Source organism: Ailuropoda melanoleuca, chromosome 2 (assembly GCF_002007445.2).
Source record: "Ailuropoda melanoleuca isolate Jingjing chromosome 2, ASM200744v2, whole genome shotgun sequence".
Taxonomy (NCBI): domain Eukaryota; kingdom Metazoa; phylum Chordata; class Mammalia; order Carnivora; family Ursidae; genus Ailuropoda; species Ailuropoda melanoleuca.
The window spans coordinates 167,875,479-167,890,371 of NC_048219.1; the positions used below are offsets into that span (position 1 = coordinate 167,875,479).

A 14,893-nucleotide genomic window follows, 5' to 3' on the forward strand; every position below is an offset into this window, starting at 1 on the left:
ACAATTCAATTCGGTTCTGACACTGTTTAGGTGGTGTCAGATCCTGCAAATTAAGGGCTCAGTTCCAGGAGACTGTCTTCACTTCAGACACCAATTCCAAGTCTCAAGTTGTCACTTGTACGTCCATCTGACTTACCTATGAAATGGTTTCCTACCACTCCTTGCTCAGGTTCAATAAATTGCTTTGAACAGCTCACAGAACTCATGAGAATACCTATTTAACGGTTTACTATATTATAAAGAATATGATAGTGGATGCAAATGTACAGCCAGTTGAAGAGATATATAGGGTGAGGTCTGGATTCTAAGTGCTGGAGCTTCTGTCCCTGTGGAGTTGGGGTGCACCCCCCTCCTAGCCTGTGATATGTTTACCAATCCAGAAGCTCCTTGAACCCTGTAGTTCACGGATATTTATGAAGGATTCATCATGCAGGCGTAATCAATTATTAACTCACTCTAAGGCTGTTCTCCTCTCGCTGGAGGATAAGGGTTGCGGCTGAAAGTTCCAAGCTTTTAATTATGGCATGATCTTTCTGGTGACCAGTTCCCATCCTAAAGCTTTTCAGGAACCCACCAAAGTTACCTTCTTAGAATATAAGAGTTCCTATCACTCAGGAAATTCCAAGGGATTTAGGAGCTGTGGGTCAGAAACTAGGGTCAAAGACTCAAGGAGTAAAACAGAAGATGCTTCTAGCACCTACCTTTATTGATTAGGAAGTTACAAATGTTTTAAGAGCTATTGGCAGGAGCCAAGGACAAAGACCAAAATATGTCTTATATCACAATCTTACATGTTCTGAGATTCTCTGCCCCACCCCCTGCAAGGCTCTTACCCCCAGCCTTAGTTCCCATTATCTTTCAAATAGCCTATAGAATTTGGTCACTTGTATTACATATTTTTCCTGACAAGCCATGTAGTTAGGATTTCAGTATACTTGTTGGTTGATTAAGGTCATTTGTTTCATCATGATGCATATGTCGTTGCATTTCAAGACCATGTGTGGATTTAAGCAATCTGGAATTTCTTCAGAAAAGTACAGGTGCAGTTTTATGAAACACAGTTTGATTTAGATCTCTTCCATGCCATCTTGGGCCATTAGCTCTTTTCCTCTCCATACTCCAGTCACACAGGCTCTAATAAGACATCTTGTTAAATACGCCTTACAACAGAAAGGTAATACACATTCCCTTTTCTTTCATCCTGAAGGAATTTACAATACTGGGGAGGATTAAAAGTAGGGAGTCAGTCAAGTGCTGTGGTTAAGGAATAGTTCAAGTTTGAAAGATCTAGGCTTTTGTTTTGTTTTGTTTTGAGAGAGAGAGAGAGAGAAGGTGTGCACGCAAGCGGGGGGGGGGGAGGAGAATGGGGGAGAGAGTATCTTAAGCAGGCTCCACACTAAGTGCTGACCCTGAGAGCGTGACCTGAGCTGAAATCAAGAGTCGGACGCTTAACCCACTGAGCCACCCAGGCACCCCAAAAGATTTAGGTTCTAATCTTGGCTGCACTCTTTCCTGACACTTCCTAACTCTCTTTCAAGGCCAGTCTTCTCATCTGTGTAGTGGGGATAATAATAGCATCTTCCTTACATGTTGTGTGAGTATTAAACGAGATCAGGCGTGTAAAGCGCTTGGTACATTAGTACTTGCTATTATTATGGAAAACGTAGTAGGGTCTCAGTACTATACTCCTGTACTGAAATGGGGTCCCTTATTCTATCTCTATCATTTCTACTTCTCAGTATATGTGAATGCTATTGAATTTCAAGAGAAAATGAGAAAGGATTCTAATGAAATAATTTACTTCTTTAGTGGAATACATGTTAAAAAAATTCAGTTTGTGTTTCTTTTTATTCTAAAGAATGAAAACCAAATAAGGTTGGTCAAGTAGTGAAATCAAGTACACGTAATTATTGTTTTGTGAGTTTGTGGAAGTCATCTAACCTCTCTGGGCTTCAGCCTCAGCCTCTGCAAAATAAAGGAGTTAGACCCGATAATTGCATGGTTTCTTTCCACCTAATTTGACTCTATTAAGCACTGCCATAGATACAATATTAATTAGATGCTATACAGTCATCCTTAATATACTTGAAAATAGTTATTAACTCATGCCTTAGCCTTTTTTATCAATCATAGGAAAGTTTGGGGAGTCCGTTTCTCCTGTACGTATTCTTAACCTGTGTAATGAGTTTCAGAGCCTCAGATCGTAGACCTGTGTAGTCTGGTGGCTCCATAATTGGGACTATCTTTTAAAGAAGGGCACCTTGCCTTCTATAAGTTGTCCCTGGAAAGGCATCAGGCCCTGGGTAAGATATAGAGGGTCAGATGCAGGAATACTGGGTCAATTCTAGAAGTGAATCTTCCGCAGGACTGGCAACATGACTTTATCATTTACCTTTAATTCAGAAGTGTAAGCGAATCATTTCCAAGGACGAATTGTTCCAAACGGCAGAGAGAGATGTCAGTACAAAAGGGTCACCAAGATCTTTTGTGAGAAAATTGAAATGAGGACAAAGAGGGCCTGTCAGCAGACAAAATACTTTTGATCTGTCATTTATCAGATGAGGAGGAAGAGATATGAAGACTTCTTCCACTTAAAGCTAGATCATCAAAGATATTCACGGTAGAATTTTAAAATAGCAAAAAAAAAATTGGTAACAACACTAAGGGATTGATAAACAATTTGTGATATAATTATAGGATGGAATATTTTGTATTAATTAAAAATGATGTTTATAAAGAATACTTAAAAATCGTGGGAAAATGTTTAAGGTGTAACGTAATAGTATATACCTGTTGAAAAATATAAATAAAACATGATATTAAACATGTAAAAATCTTGATAGAAAAACATATGGAAGGCAATGGGCCAGAATATTAACAGCGTTTAAACCAGGGTGGTAAGATTATGGGTGAGTTTTGTTTTAATAATTACTTTTAACATTTAAAAAGGTAAAATGTCTCTTTTAATAAATTTTTCATGTGAAATATATCCTACTTTAACAGTCAGAATAAAAAACCATGTAAGCTATCTTAAAAAAATACAGAACACCCCAAATTAGGATTTAGATTATCAGGAAAGGAGAAAAAAATTACTAGGAAGGTTTTGAGGAAGCCGTTGAGTATAAGACCTTGACCCGGATGACAGATGAGGAGAGCAGGACTGGCCCCACCAGCGGGATGACTATATGCCTACGGCCTGGCCCGCAGAAGAGGGTTGCAGGGGTGTGGTTGCTGGCCTGGGGAGCCTGCAATGGAGCCTGCGTTCATGCCTCTAACTTAACTTTGAACAGTTCCTTGTCACGCTTTTGGACTCTCCCTTTGCTCAGGAAACCCCCTTCAGATGCTCACTGGGTTGGTGCTTGCAGGTGGGGTGTGTTCCTCAAAGTTCCTGGAAGTGAGTTGGGGGAGGCTCGGTATAAACTAAGCAGTGTGTGGTAAACGCTCTGTAGGGTTACCTACGTCGGACACGAAAGTTCAATTCCTAATATTTGTAACTCCTCCCACACCAGTGTGGATGCTTCCCAAATCCTCAACGTAATTCTTGTTGTCTTTTTGACACAGTCTCTTCCCATGCAACGAAAATCTCTCCTCTGCGACTGGCTTTCTTCCTCCTTTAGAATACTTTGTCTGCCCTTAAATTCCTGCTGAATTTTAAGCACCTGTTTTTAAAGCTCGGATACGTGTGTACGGAGAATAATTCTCATGAGCCCATCATACAGTAACTGACATTCTTTTTCAGTGACAAGAAAAGCTTGTCTTTAAAAGAAGAGGAAAAGTCTAAAGTCATCAAAACAATGTAATATCCTGTGTGAAATGTTGCAGTCATGATGCCTTGTGGTTTGAGTCCCTTGATCATGTGCCCTGAGGGAAATAAGTTGGTGGGAGCTGTGGATGACGGAGACGCTAGGGCTTTGGCAGGTGCATCTTCAGTTCCCCTCACACTTTGGGCTCCTCAGGGAGGAGGGGCTGGAGCCCTGGCCCACCATTAGCACAATGATCCTCAGGCTGCTTCTGGCTCTCAACTTCTTCCCCTCGATTCAAGTAACAGGTAAACATTTTTGATTTCTTTCCTCCTCTCAGTTTTTCTTGCCTAGTTTTCGGTTGGCTTGGCTCATCTTAAATTTCAGACGACTTATGAAATGTGGACGTTTGAAATGTAGTTTTGCTCTCACATGGCAGCCTGTTTATGAAGAAACTCACTGATTCTCAGTCTACGGTATAATATTTTAACAAACATTCTTTGGAATTAAATAAGATTTATTTAGCTATTAATTGGTAGTGTCCCAGGAAGCTATCCAAATTATGCTTTTTAAAAAACTTTAAGACAAATGCTATAAGTAGGTTGGTTCTGAAAGATCTGGATTTAGACTGCCAGGATTCATATCGCCCATCCATTTCTTACTAGCTAGCTAACCTTAGACTAGTATGTGAACTTTCTAAGCCTCAGTTTTCTTCTCTATAAGTTGGGGATGGTAATAACGTCCTCTCAAGGTCATTGTGGGGATAAAATGAAATAATTTGTGTGAAATGCTCAGTACAGTTAGAGGTTGGCTTGCAAGATGAATGTTAGTTGTAGTTACGATGTCTACTCAAATTGAATTGAGTGTGTCAAAATGAATTTCGGAGTCATTACAGAAGGTGGCACAATGCAAATGCCAAAAAATTACTTTCTTTTACAATTGACTGAGATCTGTTATCTTAGATTAAAATCCCTTAAGTTCCCAATGATGATGAGGAGGATACACCTAACACTATTGTAACAGAACCCCGTGTCAGATGAAGAGACCGAGGGGTATGGATGTTAATTTGTCCAAGGGTATACAGATATTAGTTATTGGAGTCAGGGTCTGAACCACCTTAATCTGACTCTTCAGCCTATGCCCTTGACCATGACATTATTCCACCTAACGTGATATGGTTTATAATTTCATAGCTCCAGATATATCCAGGGTTATACCATCTTTGGAAAATCACGATTCCAAACAGAGTAAGAACTTGTTGCTTTGGTGGGCTGGAGACAGGTGTTTGTTCAACTTGTTCTCAGAATTAGAAAAGTGTCTCACTTGGCTCAAGATTTGTACAGATTAATGAGCACACTTGGGGCGCCTGGGTGGCTCAGTCGTCAAGCTTCTGCCTTCGGCTCAGGGTGTGATCCCAGGGTCCTGGGATCGAGCCCCACATCAGGCTCCTCTGCTGCGAGCCTGCTTCTTCCTCTCCCACTCCCCCCGCTTGTGTTCCCTCTCTCGCTGGCTGTCTCTCTCTGTCAAATAAATAAAATCTTAAAAAAAAATGAGCACACTTCAGTAAGAATAATTCTTTTTCACTTGAAGATACATTGAAAAGCCAGTATCTTCAATTTTCTTTCTCATTTATCTTGGTGGGTGTGGAGACTGAATTATTTGCTGTTATTCTTAACATCATGTGCATGTGCTCCCAACCTGCACTAGTGAAATATTTACATATACACCCATCTATTTTGTTGCCTTCTGTGCCAGTGAGTACTTTTACAAACTGTGTGTATTTATAAAATGTACCCCTTCGGTGAAAGACATAAGCTGGTGAGCTACGTTATGCCCCAGTATTTGGTGCCAAGCATTTAGAGCTACCAAATATATTTTAAAAGAATCTTTAAAATTTATTTTTAAAAAGGTCTTTAAACTCTATTTTTAAGGGATCTTTAAAATTTATTTTTAAAGATATTTATAATTTCTTCATTGATGACACAGTAAGGGATAGACAGAATGGGCAGAAAGGAAAGAGAAGCTCATTCTCACAGAAACTGTTTAAGTATTTGTACACAAAATGCTTTCCTGATGTGCTCTGTGGACATCCATCTGTCATCAACTCACTGAATCTCTTTGAAGATGTTTTTTGTAAGACACAAAGCTTTATATTTTTCCTTTAGAACATGTATTTAAAGGGGGGTAGTTAAAAACCCTGTTAAGGATACACATATGTGGGACCTTTGTTTTCTATTTTGAGATACAACTATGTTGCAAATGCCAACTCACCCCCATAACAACTTTGAAGATTTGATGCTGAGTGGCCATCTAAGGAAGTAGGGAAGAGGTAGAGAAGGCACTTTTGAAATTCCTCTCTCAGTAAAAAAACTTTTGAGATAAAATAACTACAAAACAGAAAAAAATGCATGATCTATTCTAATCAATGGTGCAAAACCTGCCATATGCTCTTTGTCTCTCTGTATTTGCCTTCCATGAAGAAGTTACAGATAAGGTAAAATTCTTTGGTCACAGCGTAATTGTCCTCCCTAGCATTAAGAGAGATTTCTGGGGTGTGTGTGTGTGTGTTGAGGGGGGTGTGTGTGTGTTTGTGTGTGTGTGTAGGACGAACAGTATTACACTGTGTGTTAACTAACTGGAATTTAAATAAAAACTTTTTTAAAAAGAGAAAAAAAAGGAAGAACAGTCCTTTTTTCCACAAATTAAAAAATTCTAACTCACTGGCTTTCAGCGTAGCTTAAAATGCTTATTCTATGAAGGTTCAACCTAACCTGATTCTTCATGATTTTAATGACACTGTAGAAAGATTTTTATGGCTAATTTAAAGAAGTATAATTTAGGAAGCATGAGGAAAACTTCACTAAGACAATTCCTTTACTAAAGTTACATGTTTCCTAACAGATTTGAGTAATTGTGCAATTGAGATCCATAAATTGAGAGGATTTTTTTGGATTTTCAAATAGGTAGCTTAGAACTGTAGTTCCTTTGAAAGGGGACCAATTTGTGATTGATGGTAGAAAGAGTGTGCATATAATAGATGGCATTATTCAGTGGTTTTTCAGCCAATATCGGTTATTTTTCAGCAAGGCTAATCATCCAGTATGAAGATAAAAATTAGGACAACGCCACTTATTTTTCCATGAGAGGATTTCTTTTCGTTTCTCCCCAAAACCTCAACAAATAAACTGTCAGAATGGCCAGTTGGAACGTGATTGATTTCTCCAAGGCTTCTGCATTTCCCTTGGCACTTCTTTTTCTGAGAGAGGCACAGAAGGCAGGAAGATGGTTGATATTTAATAAAAAATCATCAGCAAAGCAAGGTCATTAAAGACTTCATTTTTAGTTCAGCAAATGCCCCCTTTGAGGTAGTTGTTCATAATGGCAAGTAATTGACCTCTTACAGGGAAGTGCTGCCAGGAGGCTGGGCTTGGGAAAGTAAGAGAGAGAGAGAGAAATGAACCTTGAAAAGGCCATGTCATCTGCAGATTGCCATATCTGCATGTCATCCACTGCACGGTAGCCTGGTTTTTTTTGACTTAAAAAAATCGGCTTGGTGTCTTGTCATCTCAAGTAAATTCAATGGGCATTTCAAATGTATAGACATTGCTTAAGACAATATATTACTTTCTATTTTTTTTTTAAAGCAACCATCCAGAAAGGACTTTTATAGAAAGGACCATAAAATCAATATCAATATGTCAATGTCAAGAAATAGAATGAGTCATTTTCACAGACTGATTAGAAAGAGAAATGAATCTGTGATCATAATTCTGAAGCTCTCACATTAAAACATTTTTTTATGGGTGGGGGTGGGGATTTCATTGTCTCTTTTTAAGATATAGACTGTCCTCCCTTTTAATGTCTTCATTCTGTTTTCATGAGTAGACAAATGCCACATGACTACCGCTCAGCTTTTACCACGTGTGGATATTTTCCTTCAAGTATTTTCTGTAGGCAGTGTGCTGACATTTACAAAATGAAAATTTTTATGCCATCAATATCCTAGAAGAAAATTCCGTTTGTGGTTTATCATATTTAAAACAATAGCTCTTCATTAACTAGTACAGGCATTGATAAGGAGACATGATTGCCAACTTTCTTGTCTACAAATCAGAGGGCAGGCCATCTTTCAAAGCACAGTTATTTTGTAGCAGGACTCTCAGAAGGATAAAATCTTTCATTTTTCCCTTTCATCTTGGTTAAATTTTTGCTTGCCTTTTTCTTCAAGATGTTTGTTACTTATGGAACTTCACAGAGGTCGGTACTGTTCTTCTCGGTGGATGATTTAGCTGAACTTCTGGAAAAAATGACATCTGGGTGGTTTTGTGACTGACTGAAGGGGTCTCTGGTTTTTGAAGCTGTGTTAAGGAATCTGCCTCTTTCATGGTGATTTCTTGCCACTTTTGATCTTAACATGGTGTTGTCATCAAAAAAATGGTACCCAGAGCTTTCAGACTGACAATTGTTGCATGAGAATGGATCCCTGAAGCTGGAGGGAAGGTGACAAAGGCCCCATGGAGAAGTGGTCGCAAAGTAGGTGTCTAACTTCTTGCTTGTTACCCTCATTTTGATGACTCTGAACGTCAGAAGAGAGGAGCTCTGGATGGGGTCAAGGGCTACTTGGTCATTTGTTAGGGAATGTGAAAAAAAGAATTTAGACTTCTTTGGCCTTGGTATTTCAATGTTAAGGTCATAGGCATCTCAACTGGGTCTGCGTGTCACCATGCAGGTTTCGTGTGTTTATGTTTTCAGTGCTGGATGAAAATGTGCACTGTGGTGGAGAATTTCTTACTTAACTTTGAGCTGCAACTTTATCTCTGTATCACCATTACCGTCATCTTTTTCATTTGTCATCATCTTCATTATCTGTGGGACTCTGGCTGCCAAGGTAACTGTGTTAATGGTTCCTGATGGTGTCATAAATGTCACCCACTCATAGTTCACTCTGACCTCTGATCTAATCAGGGGCCCTTTTCTGCAGTATCTAATTGAACCTCGTGGCTCACTATTCACCACGTAAGGTATTGATTATGGCAGGAATTCCTGTTCATCACCCACTCATTCATACAAAAATCTGCATTATTGACATGTCTTACATTGTCACAGTGACATAGATTCCCTTGTTAGGAACGTAGGTGGGTGTTTGATTTTTTTTTTACACTTGCTGAGAAGGTAGAGGGTTGTTGTGCTTTTCATTGCTTAGGGATACTTGACAGATGATGGAGTGTCAGAACATCACTGCGGCTGTGTCTGCAGGTTCCATGTAACCAGATGACTTTCTTGGGTATCGAACACTACTACTAGCAAGGCTACATAATTTAAGACAATCTTTAGGAATGTGGGGTCCAGGAGGGCTCCATTTCTGATCCACAGACTCTGTCCCATTGAAACTGGGTGAGAATGGGCACACATGAGAAGAATGTTTCCTTTTACTGAAGCTCTCTGGGGGGACTAAACCAAGGTATTACTAGGTTACTGTTTTCTAAAGTCCTAGGTTCCTGTTCTGTAAAGTGCCTCCTTCCTCTTACCCTTTAGCAAGACAGGTCTTCATTCATAGGCTCATTCAATAGGTATTTATTAACATCTTCTAGGTGCTATTCTAGGTTCTATGACTGATACAAAAACCCAGTTTGAGCTTCAGTGAAGTAAAAATGAGAATTGTGAGATCTTTCTAGAATTTTTTCTTTCAATTTAGCATCATTGTGAATGATTCTCTGTTTGTAGTAATTTATTTTATGGCAAACAGTTCTAAGAACTGGTGAATTCAACCCCAGACATTTATAGATGGGCGAGAACTTAGGTATCTCTCAAGCTATTGAAAAGGTGGTTGTGTTGATGGCTCCTTGAAGATGCTAACAATGTTTCCTGGCATGTTTTGGATGATCTAAGGCCTTTTGCATATCCAATCAATCTTTTTTCACACCATAATATAAGATCCTTAAACCCAAAATTGCAGCTTTCTTCACGGTCTCACCTACCTGCCCTCTGTGTTAATGACTTTTCTGATGCTGTAGCCTTCCTGGAATTCCCTCTCTCCCCCTGTCCACCTATCCAAATCCCACTCATCTTTTGCTTTATGACTATAGTGCAAGATTCATCTCTTTTGAGGAAGCTCTCCCTGGGTATTCAGCCTTTATTATGTACTTCTAAGAGGTATTCCAACAGGAGTATAACTCAATCTAACAAAGATTTATTAAACCTCTGTTATAGTTTAATCTCTATTGGAGTCTGAAAGAATATAAAAAGAGGAAAAGAAGTGTAAGGACTTACTTAGCACACCAGAACTGCTTGTGTAATTAATCGAGTTCTCTCTGCTTCCACAGACGTTTTGATCCAGTTGAGAAGACCATATATGACAGGGTATAGCAGTGGGAAATGGATAACTAACTCTTGCCTACTTCCCCTGCTGTTTCATGCCTTAATGACTTTGCATACATTATGTTGTAATCTGAAATGTCCCCTACACCACCCACTTGAAGAAGCCTTCCCTGAGACCCTAAATGGCAAAGAGAGGGGCTTCCTTCCTTCTCAGTTTCCCAAAATTGTTAGTGCATTGGTACATCTGTTTTTTCTTCCCCCCAGACTATGAGCTCTTTGCAGGCAGGATCATGTCTATTCATCATTATAACTTCACAGCACAGTGAAGTTATGTTATTACAGCACAGTGCTGGAAGCATTATCGGTGTTCAACAAATATTTGTTGAAGAAGGAAATGAATGAGTTAGTACTAAAATGAGCAAGTGTAACATTAATATTCTAGTAAGATTAATATGGAATAGTTAACATTTATGGGAATTGAATGGGACATTAAAGCTAGATACAATTTGAATGGATGATGTTATTAATAATAATGGCTAGCTAATACTTACTTTGCACTTATAATGTGCTAGGCACAGTTCTCCCTGGCTTTCCCTATATCAAGTAATGTATTCTTCCCTGAAATCCTTTGAAACAGTTGCTATGATTACCTTTTCTGTAAGGTGAGGAAACTGAAGGATGGAGCAAATAGAGCAATGTGCCTTTGGTCACACAACTGGTAAGTGAGTAAATCCAGGCACTTGATCCAAGGGTTCATATTCTTACCAATTCCATGTTATTTCAGGAAGGAGAAGAAATACACATAAAGAAATTAAACCAGGAATGTTGTTCTGTGTTCTTGGCCAGAACTGAATGTGTGGAAGCATGGAAAGGTAGGGTAGAATCAGATCAAACCAAGGGCTGAACACTGATACCCCAAGTTCGTACTTCATTTTCAGGCATTGTGATGCAGCTGGAAGCTTTTGGAAGCAGGATGGTCTAGAATGTATAGAGACTAATGGCAAAGAGATCATGTTAGAACACTCTGTCACTGTGCCAGAACGAGGGGTAGTAGATTAGAATTTGGGTAGCAAAGGTGGGAACAGCAAGAAGGGACTATTCTGAGGGATGCTTGAAAAGTAGAAATTCCAGGATGTAGTGCCTGGTTTGTGAAAGAAAGGGAGGGATCAAGAGTGATGTCAAAGTTTTTGGCTTGATAGAGGAATGGTGGTATCACCACCTGAAATCAAGATGTTGTGCAACTGAGTTTTGGAGCAAAATAATGTTTAGTTTTAGGCACATTGAGTTGAAGTAAGGGCTTGAAATGGCAGAAAAATGTCCAGTACAAACCTGAAGCAATGGGAGCTGGGTAAAAAGAAAATATCTAGGAAACCCGTCTTTGGAGTAAAGTTGATGTCATGGGAATGGATAGTAGAAATGAGAGAGTGTACCTGTAGAAAAGAAGAGAGTTGAACTGAGTCTGGAAAATTGCTGTGGTTAGAAGTCAGCTAAAGAGGATGATGAACCAGTAAAGGAGACAGAGAATGTGTTTGGAGAGATAAGAGGAGAAAGAGGAGTGACAGAACATCACTAAAGCCAAAGGAAGAAAGAATTTCAAAAAGAGACAGTGCTTAATAGCATTAATTGCACAAGGGAAGAAGTGGATAGTGGCCTGGGAAGGCTATTGATTTTGACTAAAAGGAGGCCAGTTGGGACTCTTGAGCTTAGACAGAATGGTGGGGAAGGAAGATAAGACTTCAAAAGGTCAAGAAAAAGTGAAGGGGAACAAAATAGAGACAGTAGAAAGAGGAAATTGCTAGGTAGAGTGAAGACAATTGGGAACTTCTATCACCTATAATGTTCACCATTTCTTGTACATGGTAGGTATGTAATAAATGTTTACAGACTGAGTGACTTCATTATGTTTGAGATATGGAAGGAACCAAGTGCTCTTTCTGAATGAGTGTGTGTGTGTGTGTGTGTGTGTGTGTGTGTGTGTTTCTGTGCAGTGTTGAAGGGGTGGAGGGGAGAGGGGTCTTTAGGAAATAAAAGAGGAGGAGGGAGAAAAATAAAGAACAGAGGCAGTTCTCACTAGGAGATGGGGAGGGAGATTTGGAGCACAGAGGATGGGAGTATTAGAGAGAGGAGGACAAACCTCTGAGAAGACTGGGGAGGAAGAGAAGAGATTTATAGGGGCAGAGATAGATATGTTAGGATGAAGCAGGGGTGGACAAGTGATTCCATGATGGCATTCCTGACATTAAAAACTTTTATTTAAAAAAATACATATTTCATTCTCTCAGAACAGGCTATAGTGTTAAAACTATATCAACAAAGGCCACTGGATACTACATACCTTGACTTTGAAGACTTTGCCCATCTCTATTTTAAATTTGCTTGAGCCTTCAAAAATGTACAATATGGCTTGGCTTGGCATCAGCTTGTGGCTGAAACAAGAGGGTCAGAAGATTCAGATCAATCACGCCAAACATCATGGGCAGGGCTCCAGTTCCCAGTTAGGAAAGTCAATCTCAGCATCTCCCTGTGTTTTTGGGACCAAGGATGTAGCCGCTTGCCCTTGGCTTTGGAGAGGCCATATCTGTTTTTCTACACCCATCCCCCCCTTTTTTCAAACTTTAAAGCCACTGATTTCTCAAGGTAGGGGGGATGTAATTAGGAGTTTTAGTCTGTTGAAATGAGACAAAACTTTTTGAGGCCTTCATTTCCTCATCTGATATGTGAGGGGGTTGGACTTGAAAATATTTCAGGTCTATTTCTGGTTTAAAAATGCTTCTTACATGGAATAAAAATGCTGGTTTTTATCAGTTTTAACAAGACAACTCAACCACCCCACCCCTTTGTGGATGCTTGTATGATCGGAGAGAGAAAATATAAAGAACTGCTGAGCAGCCATCTCTGAAATTGCTTGGAGAGACTGCAAACCAGGATGTAGGTACAAAGATGCTTAGAAATTATGGCAGGACTTGGCCTTTGCTCTTTCTCCTCCGCCTTCCTATGTAATGTTAAAGTTCCACATAGTAATTATTTTCAAACTTCCAGGTCATGACATTTTCCTAGAAGATTTCATATGTGTCAGGCTCTTTGGAGATGTAAGATTGAATTATTGCTATACCATTCATGTAGAAAGCTATAAAGCCCTAGTTACCCACTATTTGTACTACAGGTTTTTAGGGTAATAAAATTGGGTATTTGGGTGTGGTTTGGCAGCTTTCATATAATCTCAGGTGCTCTGCCTTTTTGGCCTCTTAGATTATCCTTCTAGCATTAGGAGCTAAGAGGACAATTGTAGACCTTTGAATTGTAGGGGCTGGGTCACATCACACCCATTTTCATTGCTTTGTGTTTAGGAAGTTTCAGTCCTAGGGTGCTCACACCCTGCATTGTTGGGCAGTGTCACTGAGAATTAGGGGTGGATGATAATGCAGGCAATGGCTTACAGCAGGTTTAATATTAACTGTCATCCTAGTACAGATGACATCTTGATATACATATCTGTCTTTGACTTTCTTGAGCTCTAGTCCAAGACATCTAACTCCTGGACCTTTCCTTTGGGATGTCTTACCCACCCCTCAAACCCAGTATATCTAAAACTGAACCCAACAGCTTTTCTCCAAAGAAATGTCCTCTCTTGACTTCCCTAATTTTGTCAACAATGCCTCTGCTTGACCCTCGCCCAGCCCACAAACTCTGTGTCATTTCTTACTCTTGTTCACTATCAGTGAGCACAACCAAGAGCCGACTCCTCATCTGTCCTTTCCATCCCAGCTGCCTGCTCTGCACCTCAGGCCCTGTGAGCTCACATCAAAGCTATTGTCACAGGCTCCGGATGGGTCTCCGCCTCCGGCTCTGCCCTCTCTCCAGCGAGTACATCTGCGCTACTTTGTGTTAACCTTCCCCAAGGGGCACTTACTACCCTATTCTCAACTCAGGTGTCCTCAGCATCTTCCATTGCCTTCTTAGTAAAATCCATGTGCCTTTTCTCAGCATTAAAGGCCTCTATGATTGGTATCAGCCGTCTTTACGTCTTTACCTATTTCCTCTTTATGTAAATAGAATGCTCTGCTGGTCCCCAATAAACCTTTATACTAAAAGCTATTTCCTTTATCTTAGCCTGTCTAAATTTGCCCCCGACTTCATGGCCCAGCTAAAGGCCAGTTTGTCCACATAAAAGCCTCCAAAATCATCTTGTCTGGAAACAAGGCCTCTTTTATATGACCGTTGTGACAGGGTTCATGGACCATACATGGCTTTGGAGTGTAGCTAACTGTCTATTCACCTTAGGATTTCTCCTAGAAGAAAGACGATGTATCTTTTACATTTTCCTATCTCCCAGAACCTAGTACATTCAGTTCTATTATTTATTTACTGAATAAATGCATTACTTCATCATGGCAGAAGTCAGAATACCAAAGAACAATTTTCTGACACATCGAAATTTCTTTTCAGAAAGTACTCATTGATCATGTTGGTAATTTTTCTCTCTTCATAAGTAATGACTAGGTACTCAATTGGGACTTTTTGCTACTGAATTATTTGACCTCTGAGTTACTTTCTGACAGTTGTATGAAGCACAATAGTTTTTTAAAAGGACAAGAACCAATGTCCTCTACACTGTAGTGTCTTCCTGTGTATTAACATAGATGAGGGTGAAACATGGAGCTTAGATTGGTGCTGGTTAACAACAGCTTGTTGAGTAAATGTATTAATTAGGTTTCTATTTCTTTTTTATTGCTACCCATCTATAATCATTTGTATTTGTTTGAACTAAGATCTCTAGATTTTGTATAAAGTGACCCTTTTGATAAGAATAAATGTGCTTGACAGAACTGATAGTT

The 14,893-nt window shown here is 39.5% G+C and overlaps 1 protein-coding gene across 2 annotated transcripts in view; it reads left to right on the top strand.

The window, feature by feature from the left end:
* The first annotated feature begins 3,855 nt into the window (after positions 1-3,855).
* The window catches only part of CD28 (CD28 molecule), a 30,643-nt gene continuing 19,605 nt past the window's right edge, over positions 3,856-14,893 (top strand). For both annotated transcript variants that reach the window (XR_004623578.1, XM_002919949.4), the window contains exon 1: positions 3,856-4,048. Coding sequence is in view for 1 of the 2 variants with exons in the window: in XM_002919949.4 (XP_002919995.2) it covers positions 3,892-4,048 (157 nt within the window). In the remaining variant the exon portion in view is untranslated. The remainder of the gene's footprint in view (positions 4,049-14,893) is intronic.